This window comes from Triturus cristatus, chromosome 10, assembly GCF_964204655.1.
Source record: "Triturus cristatus chromosome 10, aTriCri1.1, whole genome shotgun sequence".
In the NCBI taxonomy this organism is placed as follows: Eukaryota; Metazoa; Chordata; class Amphibia; order Caudata; family Salamandridae; genus Triturus; species Triturus cristatus.
Genome location: NC_140593.1, coordinates 1,140,772,188 through 1,140,787,516, shown reverse-complemented (window position 1 = coordinate 1,140,787,516; position 15,329 = coordinate 1,140,772,188). Strand labels below are relative to the sequence as shown.

The 15,329-nt window shown below is 41.8% G+C and overlaps 1 protein-coding gene across 2 annotated transcripts in view; it reads right to left on the bottom strand.

Moving 5' to 3' along the window:
• The window catches only part of RBBP6 (RB binding protein 6, ubiquitin ligase), a 394,678-nt gene that overhangs the window by 360,476 nt on the left and 18,873 nt on the right, over positions 1 to 15,329 (bottom strand). For both annotated transcript variants that reach the window (XM_085629467.1, XM_085629468.1), the window contains exons 2-3: positions 13,729 to 13,828; positions 4,686 to 4,722 (exon numbers count right to left, since the gene is read on the bottom strand). In XM_085629467.1, the coding sequence (XP_085485593.1) occupies positions 4,686 to 4,722; positions 13,729 to 13,828 (137 nt within the window). The remainder of the gene's footprint in view (positions 1 to 4,685; positions 4,723 to 13,728; positions 13,829 to 15,329) is intronic.

Genomic DNA, 15,329 nt, shown 5'->3' with positions numbered 1-15,329 from the left:
AAATTCAGTGATGTTAGGGGTGACGATCTTGCTAGGCATTCTGAGAGCGGACGTAACGATTCTAGATACCATACCAATTCTGGTGAGGTCAGTTCAGGATGAGACGGATTGTGTGTGGAGCTTTCGGTGGGGGGTGAGGGGGGAGGAAAACATTTTAAATAAAAACCATTGCAAGGGACATTCAGCATAGAGTTCTATACTGGAATGAAAATTAAAAGGCTTCCAACACTGTACACTTGCTTCTCTTGAGAACTTGCTATTTTGATCCAGCCGCTTGCGATTGTCTTACATATGCTGTCTCTCTGAATGAAAATAGTGTGACAAAAATCATGTATTAAACTAATTTCAAGCAATATGAAAGTCCAAGAATAGATATACTGATGCAACAAGATTTTCCAACCACTTTCCTTGGACAGTCCAGTGAATCAGGCCGACAAATGCCACTAGGAGCATCTTTCCTCATCTTGGACCCTGGAGTGATCCATTAACATTGCCGTTCTGCAACAACTAAGGGAACAGTTCCCAGCTGACAGAATTATCTATTGGTTGTATGAATATTCCTAGCTGGGGTGCCACAAGCTCAACTAAGATAACTTCCTCAGAAATTTTAGGCAAATACATAAGGTTTGCCAAAGGATACACTTGTGGCTTTTGTTGAGAATTACGAGTATGTATTTTATTGGCTGGAATTGAGAAAAGTGGAATGTCAGGATTTACCTCCAGGTGTAGTAGATGCTTCACTGGCCAGCGTTCCAAGTAAAAATGTAAACAAGCCAACAGCTTGTAACAGAAAAAGGCAAGACATTGTATTAAAAACAACCGAAATAAAAAACAAAAATATTGTATCTCTTTTGGTGGGGGTGCTGGCCACGCAGACAGAATGGGGTGTGGGCTAAAAAAAAAAATATATATATTCATTTTCAAATCTTTTAGAATCAAGAGATTAGACTAACAATGAAAGGTGCTGCGGACATTAGGTGGTGCATGTGGCCTTAAGTGACAAGCAAACAAGAATTGGCAACTGTGAGCTGTACCATCTACACCACTGGTGGTGGCTGTAATAAGCTAGCTTCAGAAACCTACGCCAATAAGCAGGACAAGTTTGTCAGCAAAAGAATCTCAATAACTTGGCCTTCTGCAATGTTGCAATCGACAGACAATGAAATCCATGTCAGAGTATGTACCCAAGCGTTTCCATAATCCATGAAGGAACATCATAATGCCTAGGATAATTTGTATCAGAAACAGAAGTACCAGGAGGTGATAATTCCCTAGTGAGCCCTTACCAGAAGGATCTGAAGATTGAGTCAACGTGCCTTGCGAAAAGTCTTACTGGTCACACTGATGTGTTAAAAATACCAAAGACAAAAAAATTAAAAATAAAAATAACCCACACCAGCAGCTAAAGCACAGGTGTGTGTATCGGCACACAAACTCAGTGGTGATTGAGTACAAAATGCTGGGGATCATATATCAGGTGCATCACTAAGGCAAGCGGCAGCTTGAAAGAACAAGCATTTGCAATGCAATAGTTCTTGCATTTATGACAGTTCGAACTAATGGCATTGTAAATGACAATGCTTTTTATTTATATGTTGTTTTTAAAACAGAAATAAAAGGAATTGTCATTTACAATGTCAATAGATTAAACTCTCGCAATTGCAAGACCTATTGCATTGCAAACGTGTGGTATCCAAAAAAAAATAACAAAACGTTAGGAGATAGCATTGCCCTGCAACAGCAGGCAGGACACGCTATTTGAGAAAATAGTGCTCGGAGGTTGTATTTAAATCCTACAGAGCACACGTAAAAGGGGGCGTCGCCATGGAAGGTTACAAAATGAGACATGGAGGTACTAAGCAGGGACTACTAAGTCTTTTGACCAATGAAACCCCACAGTTTACAGTGGACAATGACAAGCCACTGAAAAATGTGGGTGGAGCTTCAAGCTCCAACCTCAATACAGCACATCTCGCAGAGCAGCATATGCGCTGCCCAGGCTCGACCTAAAAACTGAAATGGAATGTAGCTGCTGGAGTATAAAAGTAGTCCGTCACTGCACAGCCTTGTCTAAGACTGATAACATTTTCACATACCGAGGTCAGGATATCCTCACAGATGCAGACTTGTGCAAAACTCTAATGCAATGGCATGTAGTAAAATCTGACCACGGCAATATAAAAACTGCATTTTGGGGCTTTCAACCCACACCGCTAAAACCAAAGACATACATATCATGGTAACAAACTACCTTTTCTGTTTTGAGAACGGTCCAGCCACTCTTTTCGTCAAGAGATCTAGGAGGAGATACTGGTTTGGAATTGCACTGCATCAGACAAGATGGCATTTAAAACTATTACTTAGGATAACTCCAGAATGGTTTGGAATAAGTAATGGAGACAAAGAATTCAGAAACAAACGGTATACTGTAACAATTTCCCGTCTGTGCATGTCACACTAAAGTTACTATTGTGTTCAAGCACTTTGACAGGCAATTTAAAAAAATTATTCAGGCCGATCGAAGACCAAAGTATGGCAAACTCGTTAGTGTCCTGCAATTGGCTTTATATAGCACTTAAAACTCCTGTCGAGGCATTGAAGTGCTTACTGAATCTGGGTTGCACTGAACACTGACTAAACACAAAGCACCAGAACAAAAGTCTAAATGAATATTTGCCACTTACATAATAGGCAGTGTCCCCGACATCTTCATAGTGCAGTTTACACACAGATGTCATTTCCTATATAAACCAATTGCATCTGAAGTACTGCAAATGTGCCATTTTAGGGGCAATTCAGAAATTGCGAAACATGCCAGAATTGTGGGATTCAAAAAGTTGAAAATCTGAGCAAAATTGAGTTGGAGAAAGTTCCCACAGTCCGCAACTTCCGTGAAACTAAAGTCACCCCAGCTATTTAGAACGCAACTAAATAAAGATGGCAAAATACTCCATGCTACAAAAAAAGGGAACACCTGGAACCCAGCAGCAGCAAAGTTTAGGTCTCACATGTGAAAAGAAATTTGCTAGCAAGAAGCAATGAGTAACAAACTTTCTCCGGAGAGTTTTCTTGAGATTAAGTTCTTCAGAGAAGACTTAATACACACAAGAAAAAGTATCAGCTTGTAAAATGCTTTCAAAACAATTTTCCGAATCAGACGTATCCCAGGCTTGAGAGTATTCCTAAGGCACAAACTGACAATGTTGCTCCCTACAATTTTTTTTATAATGCACATAAAGTCCAGGGCATTCATTTGAACCAAAAACAAGCTTGGAGACTTTAGCAACAGTAGAACGCTACTCAGAAATGTAATACAGACATGCCAGGGGACACACAAGTCTAAATGAAGGTTAACTTTTATTTTTAACATGTGATTCATATTCATACACATGTGGTAAACAAAAGAAAAAGGTTTCTGCAAGAAATAAAAATGCATAGTTTCTTTTCATCAATGAACCTTTTTCACAGCAACGCATTACAGTCACCAGGTGGCATAAATTTCGACGTGTCTTGCATACACTGAAAAACCAATTTAAAACGTAAACGGCTGAAGTGTTTATTGAACAAATAACTACAGCCAAGTTCATTTGCTAGAAAACAAGGAACAGTAAGCCACTCAGATAAACAAATTTTATGAATCGTATTCTGGTCCTAATTTTATATGAAGAGCCAACAATGTACTGCCTTAGACACCATTCTAGTTTGGGATAAATACCATATGCAATTGGAGCAGAAAAAAAAAACAAACACATGGCTGAGCACTGCACGGTAAAGACTGCAATGGCTGGTTATAAAGTTTCACGAAATGAGAAGCCCAAATAAGAACAAAAATGTGTAAAATCCATCTTATGCCAATATCCCTAATGGGAACATGTAAAATGTTTGTATGATTTTTGGGAGGGGGCACAAAAGTTCCCATTTATAGCAACTGTAAAAATATACAAAGTGTGGTGTGGACGAATTGCATAGCTGCAGTATGAATGCAAAACTGACGAGAAATCTTAATGGAAAGGGTGTTCAGTTCACCAGCCATATTAACATTAGAGTATATACACTCATTAATGTTACCACTTGAAGACTAAATGAAATGAGGCATTACAGAGGAATGTTTACCCACGATTTAAAGGATATACTTTAGGCCATTGTCATTCAAAACTATTCAGTTTAACAGTGATGTGTCCATAAACAAAAATCATTTAGTAGAAAAAAAACTTCTACTGAAACAGGCTACTTTACACATTGTGCACATGGTAAAATACACACTGAATGTCTTTTTATTGTAATAACATAAGCACACAACAGCCTGTACAAACATACATATTTACTAACTATAGACAGACAGGTGTCGAACAGAATCACATGCTCATTCCTGTGCATGTTAAAAACCACTTGATCTTCAAACGATCATACATTGTTTTTACAATGCCAAATCAAACTGGCAAAATCTTAGCAAATTCAATATGAATTACAGGTCATTTGTATACAAATACCAATTGTCAGGAAATGATTGTTAAGCTAGTTATGTGCAATCTTTTTAAAGTACCAAATACATTGTATTTACAACAAAAAGTAAAGGCTGATGGAAAATGTACGTTAAAAACTTTAGTAGAGGCTCACAGCTACAGTAATGGTTGTATTTTAAAATGTAATGTGTACGAAAAGTGTGGTATTGTGTTTTTACATACTGCTTTTGACGGTCCACTCACTGGTTCACTTCGAGTTCTAGGAAAAAAATATATATTAGCAGTTAGGACTAAGGACATGACATCTTCAATCAATGCTATCATCATACAACAAAACGAAATTGTATACAATTTGCTTATATAAAGCTTCACACAGCACTTCTGCCCATTTAAATAGTACACTCATTTTTTCGAAGTAAGGCAGAGAGAAGCCCAAGTTAGACTAGCTGATATTCATACTGTTGACCTGACAGCGAGCATTCAACTCTGTGCCAACTTATAATAATGGATAATATAGGCACACGTTGTCCCAGACCTGCTGGCCTCCAAAATGCACAGCTCAGATAAACATATGTTCAATTCATAAACTGTCGTGACATGCAACTGAACCCAAGAAATATACATTTTTTGGAGTACTGGTAGACAAGTGATTGGGTTGGCAAAGGCGCCAATCCAGCTTTAGTAGGTATTTGGAGACCCCAGTTGAACATCCAACCACCTTGGCTTGAGCCAGAGAAACCATTCAAAGGTGAAATGGATTGATATGCACCTACTCTATCAGCCTCATAGAGAGTAGACATCTTATGGTCTTTGAAGCAAGCATAAAATCCAATACACTGTACCTCAAACTACCTATTTTTTTAAATTTATTTTTAAGATGGCACTCAACGAGAGACTCCTCAGCAATGTTTAGTTTTCAAAAGGAGACAATCAGGGCTCAAGCTAATCTTTGTTCTCAGTGATACTGCCAACACAGACACAGAAAAGTGTTGCACATAGAAATGTAGTGGAAGGTCAACACATAATGAACTGGTGCCGATTTGCATTGGGATCACTTTGCAGATGCAGACCAAAACGTTTGACATACATTCCAAACTATTGGATAAGACAAATATACATTTTATTATTCTTATTTCACACTAACACTGGAAGTGTGATCAGCTAAGCTGCATAACTTTAAACTATGCCTCACAAATCACTGGAAAGGGGACCATAGGCTCAGGTTTAAGGAACTTTCAGGTTTTCTTGGGAGCTCTCAAAAATATGGAGTGAGCGGTTGGTTCCAAAACCTTGTAAATTAAGGATTTCGTTTTTCCCAGTTAACGTACAATCTATGTGATGCCGCCTTCTGTGAATTTCAGACGATACAATGATGCCTGTGTATTTAAGGTGAAGTTAGTGCAGTGGGAAAACATTTGAGTTGCTGCCAGCTTCGGCTCAGTTCGACCAATCAAAATCCACCCCATGCCTTCTACACCCTTGAATAAATATATACCTGTATATATACACACACACACACACACACATGCTTTGGGACAGTACAGGAAAGTCTCAGACTATAGTGGATCTAAGCGAATTATATAAGTCACGGTTACGAAAACCTACTTAGAAAATGTGAGATGAATCAGATTCGCGGAAATTGTGTGTCAGGTAGAGAAAGTTGTAGACTAAAGGAAAATAAATACTTGCAAAGCCAATAGGTCTCATTTTTGTGACCTACAGGCTTTGCTAATGGTTTTTAGCTGCACTGTACAACATCTGTGATGGTGTGAAGCATGGCTGAAAAGTAAAAAGCAGAAGCCTTCGGGTGCTCCCATATGGGTTATTTTGTAGACCTGCGCCTCCAAAATGACCCGTTTGTTTTTTTTTTAGGTCAAAGCCTACCAGGCAGCGTTGCTTTCAGGTTTGCAGAAGATATTTTGGGGACAATCAAAGAGCTTCCCTTGGAATGCATTCAGGAGGAGTTGGCCTAACAGCTAGGGCGGTTGACCTCAAATCCTGGGGAACCGGGTTCAAGTCCTGGCAAGGACACTGAACATCCTGCGATTATGGGCAAATCACTTAATCTCCCTGTGCCTAACAAAAATGAATGTTCCCTCATGTAACGCAACTGGTGCTATGTAAAGAGCTCTCATACCCGACACCTTCAGGTCAAGTTCGAGCTATATTAAAAAAAAAATACCATTGAATGAATGAAAGTATTTGTAAGATGCTCAAAGTGTTCCGGCACTGAGGAGCCTCAAAACTAGTCTGCTCATGTCACTAATGGACGGTAAACTTAGGGTGAGTCTTGGAAGAGCCGGGTTTTTAGCATCATCCTAAAGGTGAGTATGTGCGTCAACGGTGAGTGTTACCGGAAGGAGGTTCCAGGCACCTGCAACCTGCACTTGGAAAGAACGACCTCCTGTACGGGTGCGACATATCTTGGGTATAGCAGCCAGATGCAATGAATGGGCCCTTAAGGTTCTGTGGGGAGCGTAGTGTGTGCCTCTCCTTCTGAGGTACAGTGCACCGGTGCCCTGCAGCGCCATAAAGGCCAGAACCAAGGCCTTGAAGCAGATTATTTTCTTAACATGTAGCTAGTGCAAGGCTTTCAGGTGGGGTGAGATTTGGGTTCTGGGTTTAAGCAGGACCGCCCGGGCGACTGCATTCTAGACCACCTGCAATCTATTTAAAAAGGTATTTCGGGAGGCCCAGGTATAGGACATTGACATAGTCCAGTCTGGAAACAATAAGGGCTTGGACAACAGTCTTCCTATGGTCAAGGGGGGGGGGGGGGGGGGAACATTTTTTGAGCATCCGCAGGAGGCCGAAACAGGATCCTGCGAGTGACTGGATTTGCGTTTTCATAAACAGTGTGTCATCCATCTCGACACCCAGGTTCTTGACCAAAGAGGGGTGGCGACATGTCCAATGGCCACCACTGTTTCCACTCATCCATGGGTGGGGAACCGATGAAAATAACCTCCGATTTCTGAGGTTCATTTGACCTGGTTCTCCCTTCGCCCTGCAAAGACTGTACTAGCGATGGACCCTCAACAGGGGCTCCGGGTGTTAGAAATTTGGAGTAAATTCCATCCACAGGGAGGTTCTCAGCAAAAGAGTCTTGGACGACTGATCTTATCATGGAAAAAGGCTGCAAGTTGGCTTGTCCATTCCATAGAGGATGTAAAAGGCCTGGCAACCGAGAACAGGGAGGCGAAGAGTTTAAAGATTTAAAAAATTTCATTTCCCCTCATTTCCGGATGCCCCGATTTTGACAGCAAAATCTCTTTTGTTTGGCCTCGTAAATTTTAATGGGGTGGACTTTCAAGGCCTGTTTGTATATAATTTTAGCCTCTGGATTAAACTTTACGCCATAACCTTTCCAGGCGCTTGCAAGAGCATTTACTCTGCCTGAGGACTTCATTAAACCAGGGGACTGAAATTCTGGTTATCTTGGAAGAGTGAGTGGGCATAGAGGCGAGCGCATGGGTGCACTACTGCAGCCAGTTCTCATTGGCTTTGTAACTCACATTTGCTTTTTTTCTATTTGCTGACTTTTACTTGTTTTAGAACGACCATCATCTTAGTCCCTCCTGTGGAGCACAGCCTATTTACTGCATTCTTCCTAAAGTGCTTGCTTTCTGTAAACAGGCCTTTACGTTTTCTTTTCATTTTTCCCATATTTGCTGTGCAGTCAAAGACAAAGGCCAAATGTCAGGCTCCGTCTTCAGAGGGAGCTTGGTGATTATTTTCTTTCTCAGACTTTAAAAATTCTTTACTTGACAATCTCTAGTGTGAAACCAGTGAATTTTTTACCCTATGATTCTCTGTAGTGTTTCCTCATCTTTTTCATTAGCTCTCCCTACCTCCGCCATAGGTTCTTGGTTTTGCTAGTGACAGGACACCTTTGGTTACTGCAAATTTATTTCACTTAAAGGCTTTTTGCTAGCATACAGCAAAATGTAAATGTCTGTACATTACCTATGCAAATATTTCAAATGATATTTCAATTAGGAAACCACAAATGAAGCACTTTGTTTTTTTAGTAATTTTGAAGTGTGGTGGAAACATTTGAATACAATCAAAAACAAACAATACACTAGGTGATGCCATTCCCCCACATCCTTTGTGCACAGTATTGTTTGATCAGCAACACTGCATGTGGATATGTAATGGTCAATCCAATTCAAAATGTGTTTGTAATGGCAGTGCACTACCACACACTTGTAGGAAGCTAGCTCTGTATATACTATACCAAAATGAGGTATAGTGTGCACAGAGTCCAGCCGAACCCCAAAACTAGGCAGAGGTAAGAGTAGCTAGCACCTTACTCCATTTGCGATTGTGTGGGCAAACAGCAAGGCTTTATCAGAGGGTAGTGTTAAACATTTGTTGTACACACAGGCAGCAAATTAGGTCACACACTTAAAGACTGAATTCAGACCAATGTGTGTCAAAAATTATTTAATTTCTTAGAACCAAGCCAAGTGCAGGAAAGTGAAATACTTTGCAAAATCTTATGCAATGATTTACAGATGAATGCAGGTTCAAATGCAGTTGGTTGAATTACAGGCAAGTCAACAGTTAAAAATTACTTTTCAGATTATACTATGCATGTCACTCTTTAGATTACTTTTAAATTACTTTTGCTAATCAGTGTGATGTGCCTAGATATCACACAGACATCTCGACAAAAGGTAAGTAATTCACTTTTAGTACATATGCAGTTTTTCAATGTGCCATACAAACCAACTCCACAATTTTTTTTTCAAGAAAAGCAGTCAATGCAATCATAGGGAAGGAAATTAAGATAACGTTTGCAGGCAAGTAATTATTTGAGGGAGTTGGTATTCTTGGGCTAGTACCAGGGTTCCCCCAGGGTCAAGGATGCACTCTTTAAACACCCCCAGCGGCACTAGGGTGGCCAGGTGCAGAGTGCTGAAGCCCAATGTTAGTCAATGGGGGATAGGAGGCCTCCGGTTGGTGGCTGCTCACGAGCAGGCCACAAGGTTGTGGGAACAAAGCTCCTGGTGTTAGGCTCAGGGCAAAGGGGGATCAGAGTTAGCACACAAAGTACACCCATAGCAGCGGCAGGGTGCTGTTTTGGCATCGGTCCGCTGTTTTCAATGGGGATTCTCGGGCTGCAACAAAGACTGCAGGCTCGAGGACGAAGATCTTCTGAAGGTGACCACCGGTTGGAGAGGCAAGTTGGGATACCCGACGATGCGGAGACAGTGTCAGTTGGGCTACTCAAGGCTGTCTGAAGTCGGGTGCAGGGGTGTCTTTAGACGTCTGGTTTAACCAGCTGCGGTCATGGGGGTCCTCCAGAGACTGCAGGTGTCATTTGGAGAGTCAAGGCAGGTCAGAGATCACCAGATCTCAGCTCATGGTCGCTGGAGACCTCCTCATGGTGTTGGGCCACTAACTCAGGCCGTAGGAGTCTGGTGCAGACTCACGGTTTTGGATGGGGTCAGAGTCTGTCGCGGAGCAAATCCGGTGCTCACAGGAGACGAGGTCTTGGGTTTGGAGGGCAGGGCAGGTCCTTCAGGCTGGGGTCAAGTCAGTGGGCTTCCTCCTCTTAGTTCCAGCATGGCTTCTTTGGACCTTCTCTTTATCTGGTCGGTTCTTGTCTGAGTTGGCAAGGTTTGGGGTTACCCTAAAATACTAGATTTAGGGGCAGGACAGGTAAGTAAAGGTCAGGACCAACAGGTCCCTTCCTTGGGGTGGGTACACCCCCTATTGTGCCACCCTCCAGTGAGAGGGGGCATATGCCTCTCTGGTTGGCTGGGTCCCACCCATCTGCAAGATGGCAGGGACTGAGTTGTGCTTCACCTCACCTCCCCCATATGATGAGTGGGGTTAGGAAAGGTGGGCACACCTCCCTTCCTCACTTGGTTTTCCCACCAAATCCCCCACCCAAAGTGGGGGTCAGAACGGTTGTGGGTCAGCTGCAGGAAGCAGCAGAAGGCCAGGGTAGCTCACAAAAGCGGTAAGCCTTTGAAGCTTTCCCTTCGTGGTCCCTGCCCATCCTAGGGGAGGACGCTTGGCACGTGGTCTCAGCATGTGCATTGTTCCAGCCCCCCCCCCCCCCCCCCCCCCGAGAGCTCAGGCTCTCGACCCAGGGGTCCAGAAACATGTTTGGTGGTGGTAGCTGGCGAGCAGCCACAGCACTAGAGTTAAGTAGTTTTTCAGGGTACATCTCTAAGATGCCCTCTGAGTGCATTTCTCCTTAAATTCCACACTGGCATCAGTGTGGTTTCAATGTGCTGAGAAGTTTGATACCAAACTTTCCAGTTTTCAATAAAGCAATTATGGTGCTGTGGAGTTCGGAATGACAAACTTCCATTCCTATATACTCTGAATGGCATTACTGCACTTACAATGTCTAAGAATTGGCTTAGACAGTGTAGGGGTACAGGGCTTATGCACCTGTACCCTCACCACTGATATAGTGCACCCAGCCAGAGGGGAGGCTGACCTAGGCCAAGGCAGTGGGTTGTAGGCATGGCACACGGGGATGTGCGCCATCTCGACTCTTCACTTTGTTCTGCAGTAAAACACGCAGCCTGTATGGGCAGTGTGTGTGTGTAAAGGTACAGGGCCTCCAAGGGTGACACATTAAGTGCTGCAGCCCATACAGGCCTTCTCTGCCCACAGTGCCCTTGGTACCTATGGTACCATTCAGAAAGGACTGACCTATGGACAAAGAGTGCCAATTAGGTTGTGTCATCATGCAGTTTTAGGGAAAGAACATAGGCCCTAGGTACCAGTTTGGCAGGAACCCAGGGAAGACTCAGTCAGGGTATATCATCAGTTTGGCAAAAAGTGGGGGAACCATGCAAAAGGAGGGCACTTTCTTACAACCCTCCTTCCCACTCTAGAGCACCCCAACTCCATGCAACTCACTCTACACCACTCTATGGCACCCCACTCTACGAACTAGGCCACTCCCTGCCACTGTACGACACTGCACAACACTTATCTCCACTCTATCGCACCCCACAACCCTTCACCTCACTCCTCTACACCACGCAGTGTACAACATGGTAAAAACACATAGGGAAAACCAATAACTCTTACAAAGACAAGACCTATTTGCTTTATTTATTCTTTTCCATTTTAGTTAGCGACCAACTTGGAGCAGTAACTAAAGAAAAGAAATTATTGGGATAAAGCAACAAGGGGAACAGATTGATGGGAGCAACACAGTAGATGGGAAAGTTATACGGGTGGAAGACTACAGCAAAAGCAGCTACATGGGGCTTGAAGGCAGCAACATAAGGGCGCAACTGGGGGGGAAGCAATGGGGAGAACACACAGGTCAGCGCAATAGGGTGGAGAGAAACAGTGAGGGAACAAAGGGCAACACAGTGCTATATTCCAGAGGGAGCCGGTTTGAAAACAAAGGCATTTTAATGGAGTGGTTCACAAAAGAAACACGTAGTGCTTAAAAAGCAAGCAGTGGAAACCACAATGCCAGCCAATCAAAGATTGTAAAGAGGCAATGCTCCATTTAAGGGACAAACATAAGACAAGCTGAAACAAATAAGCCTGCAAATGAGCATTACAAGGAAAGCTAACCAATGGTAAGCAATGGGCGGGCTTCAAGCCCCTCTATGTTCTTGGTAAACTATGTGCGCTGTCTACTCACCTTACCGTACACTGTCCAAATGTAGCCATTGAGGTAAAACGCGCTCAGCACTCCACTACAAGTCCTGTGTGAACCAGTACCTCTAACATAGTGTATTTTGACTGAACCTGGAAATCCCCACAAGACATTACATTCTTTGGTGCATAGAGGTCTTGTTTCAGGGACTTTTGGTCCAGAAAATGTTAACTTTTGATAACATGGCTAAGTGTGTTAGCCGTGTTAGTTAAGGGGGAGGGCCTCTTTAGGAGCTGCCTGTTGATTTAGGACAGTTTATGCAGACCACCTACAAAAGCAGTGCCTGTACCACTGTCACAACCATAACACTGAGGGAATTTGCTTAAAAGGTCTGGAAGATCTCAAAGACAGCCTGTGCTTCTGACATTAGGAAAGTAGACACCCAGCCCACAACCCTTAAGGATAATGTTTTCTTGGGATGAATTGGAGGATGGCTACTGCAACAACATTTGCCAATAAGGCACAAAAGCAGTGACTTACATTTTCATTTTAAAATGTGGGTATTTCAAAACTGACTCTAGACAAGAATTGGCTTCTTCCACCCACCAAGGTACCTTTTCTACAGCACTCAAGAAAATGAAATTGGTTACTAGTATTATGCATGACACCAAATTCATGGCAATATAATCCTAAACGACCACACTCTTGTGGACCAGTGGTCACAACGAAAACTCAGTCATGGACAGTTGGACCACACTGATGCATAACTCACTGAGGAGATGCTCGTTTGCTCACATTTTAATTGTTTTCTTTTTTTAAAGAAAGCACAATAAAATAGGCAGACATTCGGATTGCAGATTCGAATTTTACAAATGTAACCCAGACTTGAATACACTTGGTTTAAATTTGCAGTCTGTATTGTCTATGAAAAGAATAAACGTTTTAAAATGAAAAATATGAAGTTGTTCAAGGCAGTGGGTTATTCCATCATGGTTAAATTGTTTGATAGGCAAGCAACACAGAACAATGTGTGTTTTAAAGGGGAGATGGGGGGGCGATTTCAAATGCTGTCTGCACAGAAACAAATTTATTGGAGATAATTTCATGATGGAGAAGCAACTACCAAGCACTTGGGGAAAACGGAGGTTTCGGTTAGTCAGCTACAGAAAAGTCTAGCCAATTGCCAAGCATTTTGGCGTACACTCACATTAAAACAATGACAAAAGGAAGAAGTCTATTCAAGAACAATACCAAATGGACTTTACATGATTTCTTGTTCAAGAGTGCTCAGGGACTAATTCTTTGGCTTATATTTTGGGGGTTAAAAGGGTCTAACTGATGCAGCAATTGCTGTGGCATTTGTATCACTCTTTGGGATCCAAAATTACAGAACAGTGGTGTAGGGGTCAGTTTGAAGGGAAATCAGGGATTACCTCTTTGCTTGCTAACTTAAATTTTCTCTTTTCACAGCGACTATAGCTTGCGCTTTATAACATTAAACCGCCTTAACGCCACTGTAAATTAGAATTTTTCATACATGCAAGCGGATTTCAACTATACAGTCACATAAGGGGTTCTGCAAATTACCCTCTACAATACACACACCTCAAAAGATTAACACCAAAAAACTAAATAGGTCACTCACACAGTGAATATAATAACTAAAATACGTACATGACAAATGTTTTGGTTGTAGATTTAACTCCTCCAATAGGAATTCTTCTAATGATGACAGACGAATTCTTTGGGATAAGGGCTAGATCATCCGTGTATTCTATGGAATAAAAAAAGTGCAATATGGTATGTGAAACCATGCAGACAGTGAAGCAGAACTACAACTCAATGCATCTCAGAATTCATATAACTAAGGATGTGACATTCAGAACTTTGCCCCGATCTTGGAGGCTGCGCTACCCCACAGCTTACATCCAAGTGACAGGATTTACATAATCAAATTAGAGAAATATCCATACACAAACAGTGTGTAGATAAATGAACGTTCCAACTACCAACCTCAATTCAGTTTTCCTAAATAAAGAAACTGTTAATGCACTGTAGGATAGGATGTTCAAGATAGTTTAGTTTAACGCTAAGAACCCATAGCAGACAAGATAATCTACGTCAAAGTGATTGCCGCTAAACCACAACAGCACAGCACCGAACCAACAAAAACTTTAATCATTTGATACTCTACACTACCCTTCTATGATTATGTAGTACATGCTACATCAACCGATACAAATTTTGTTCTGGAAATAATGGTGCTTTATCAATACACGTACACTTCGACTATTTAAACCCTTGCGTAAATCGAGAAAGGGGACTGTGTTACTTGCATGTAACAAGGAATATCAAGTAAGCCACTAAAATTCGGGATGGACCAACTCACTCATGCTGGAGTAAACATTTGGCACCATTTAGTTACTGATAGCAACCGTTTCATGAAACGTCACCAAACTTCAAAACAAGCATTGGAAAAGCCAATATTGCCACTAAAACCAACTGACTTTGCTAATTTCTTTTAGCCTCTATGCACAGCATAGCTAAAGTTAATTAAAAAAAATCCTGACAGCTGTCCTAGTGATTTTGTAGGCCATCACACCACGCTTACAAATTTGTGGGAGATGTTTTTTTAGTTACCTATCCCAGTTGGATCAGTAACTAAAAAAAAAAAAAAAAAAAACCCCATACCTTGTTTTGGTAAAGGGCAAGTACACAAAAGCATCTTGGCTTTGAAATAGCACAGGCACGCTACCCAACTAAATGGTCGAATTAAAAATTGTGTGTGTAATTCAATTAGGAATTCTAACATTTTTCTCCAAACATCAGAAGTTCTATAAATATAAATATTTGGGTCTTCAACACACTTCAATTTTGGTATGTATATATGTACGAGTATATAAATGTATATGAATATTACCTACTGGTGGTCTCCAGTAGGTAGTTAGGACCTAGTTTCCACAAGAAAAGCGTCCGACTTACCAATATCTTTTGTAGCGAACCGCATAACGGAAGGACACCACATTTGGCAGAAAGTTAGCTTAGTCCAGAAAAGCACTCTTATTTGGTGTAAATCTGTTCAGTAGTTTTAGCGATATTAACTGGAAACCTAATCTAGGGGCGCAGATCCTCAGAGGTTGAATCGTGGACCCACGTGCCAAATACAATGCAGTGATTGGCTGGCTGCAACCGGACGGGAAATTGTCACGCCATTTTATGTGCCGGGAGACTGCTACCAGTGCTGAAAATTTTCCTGTGGAACCACAAATCTTGCT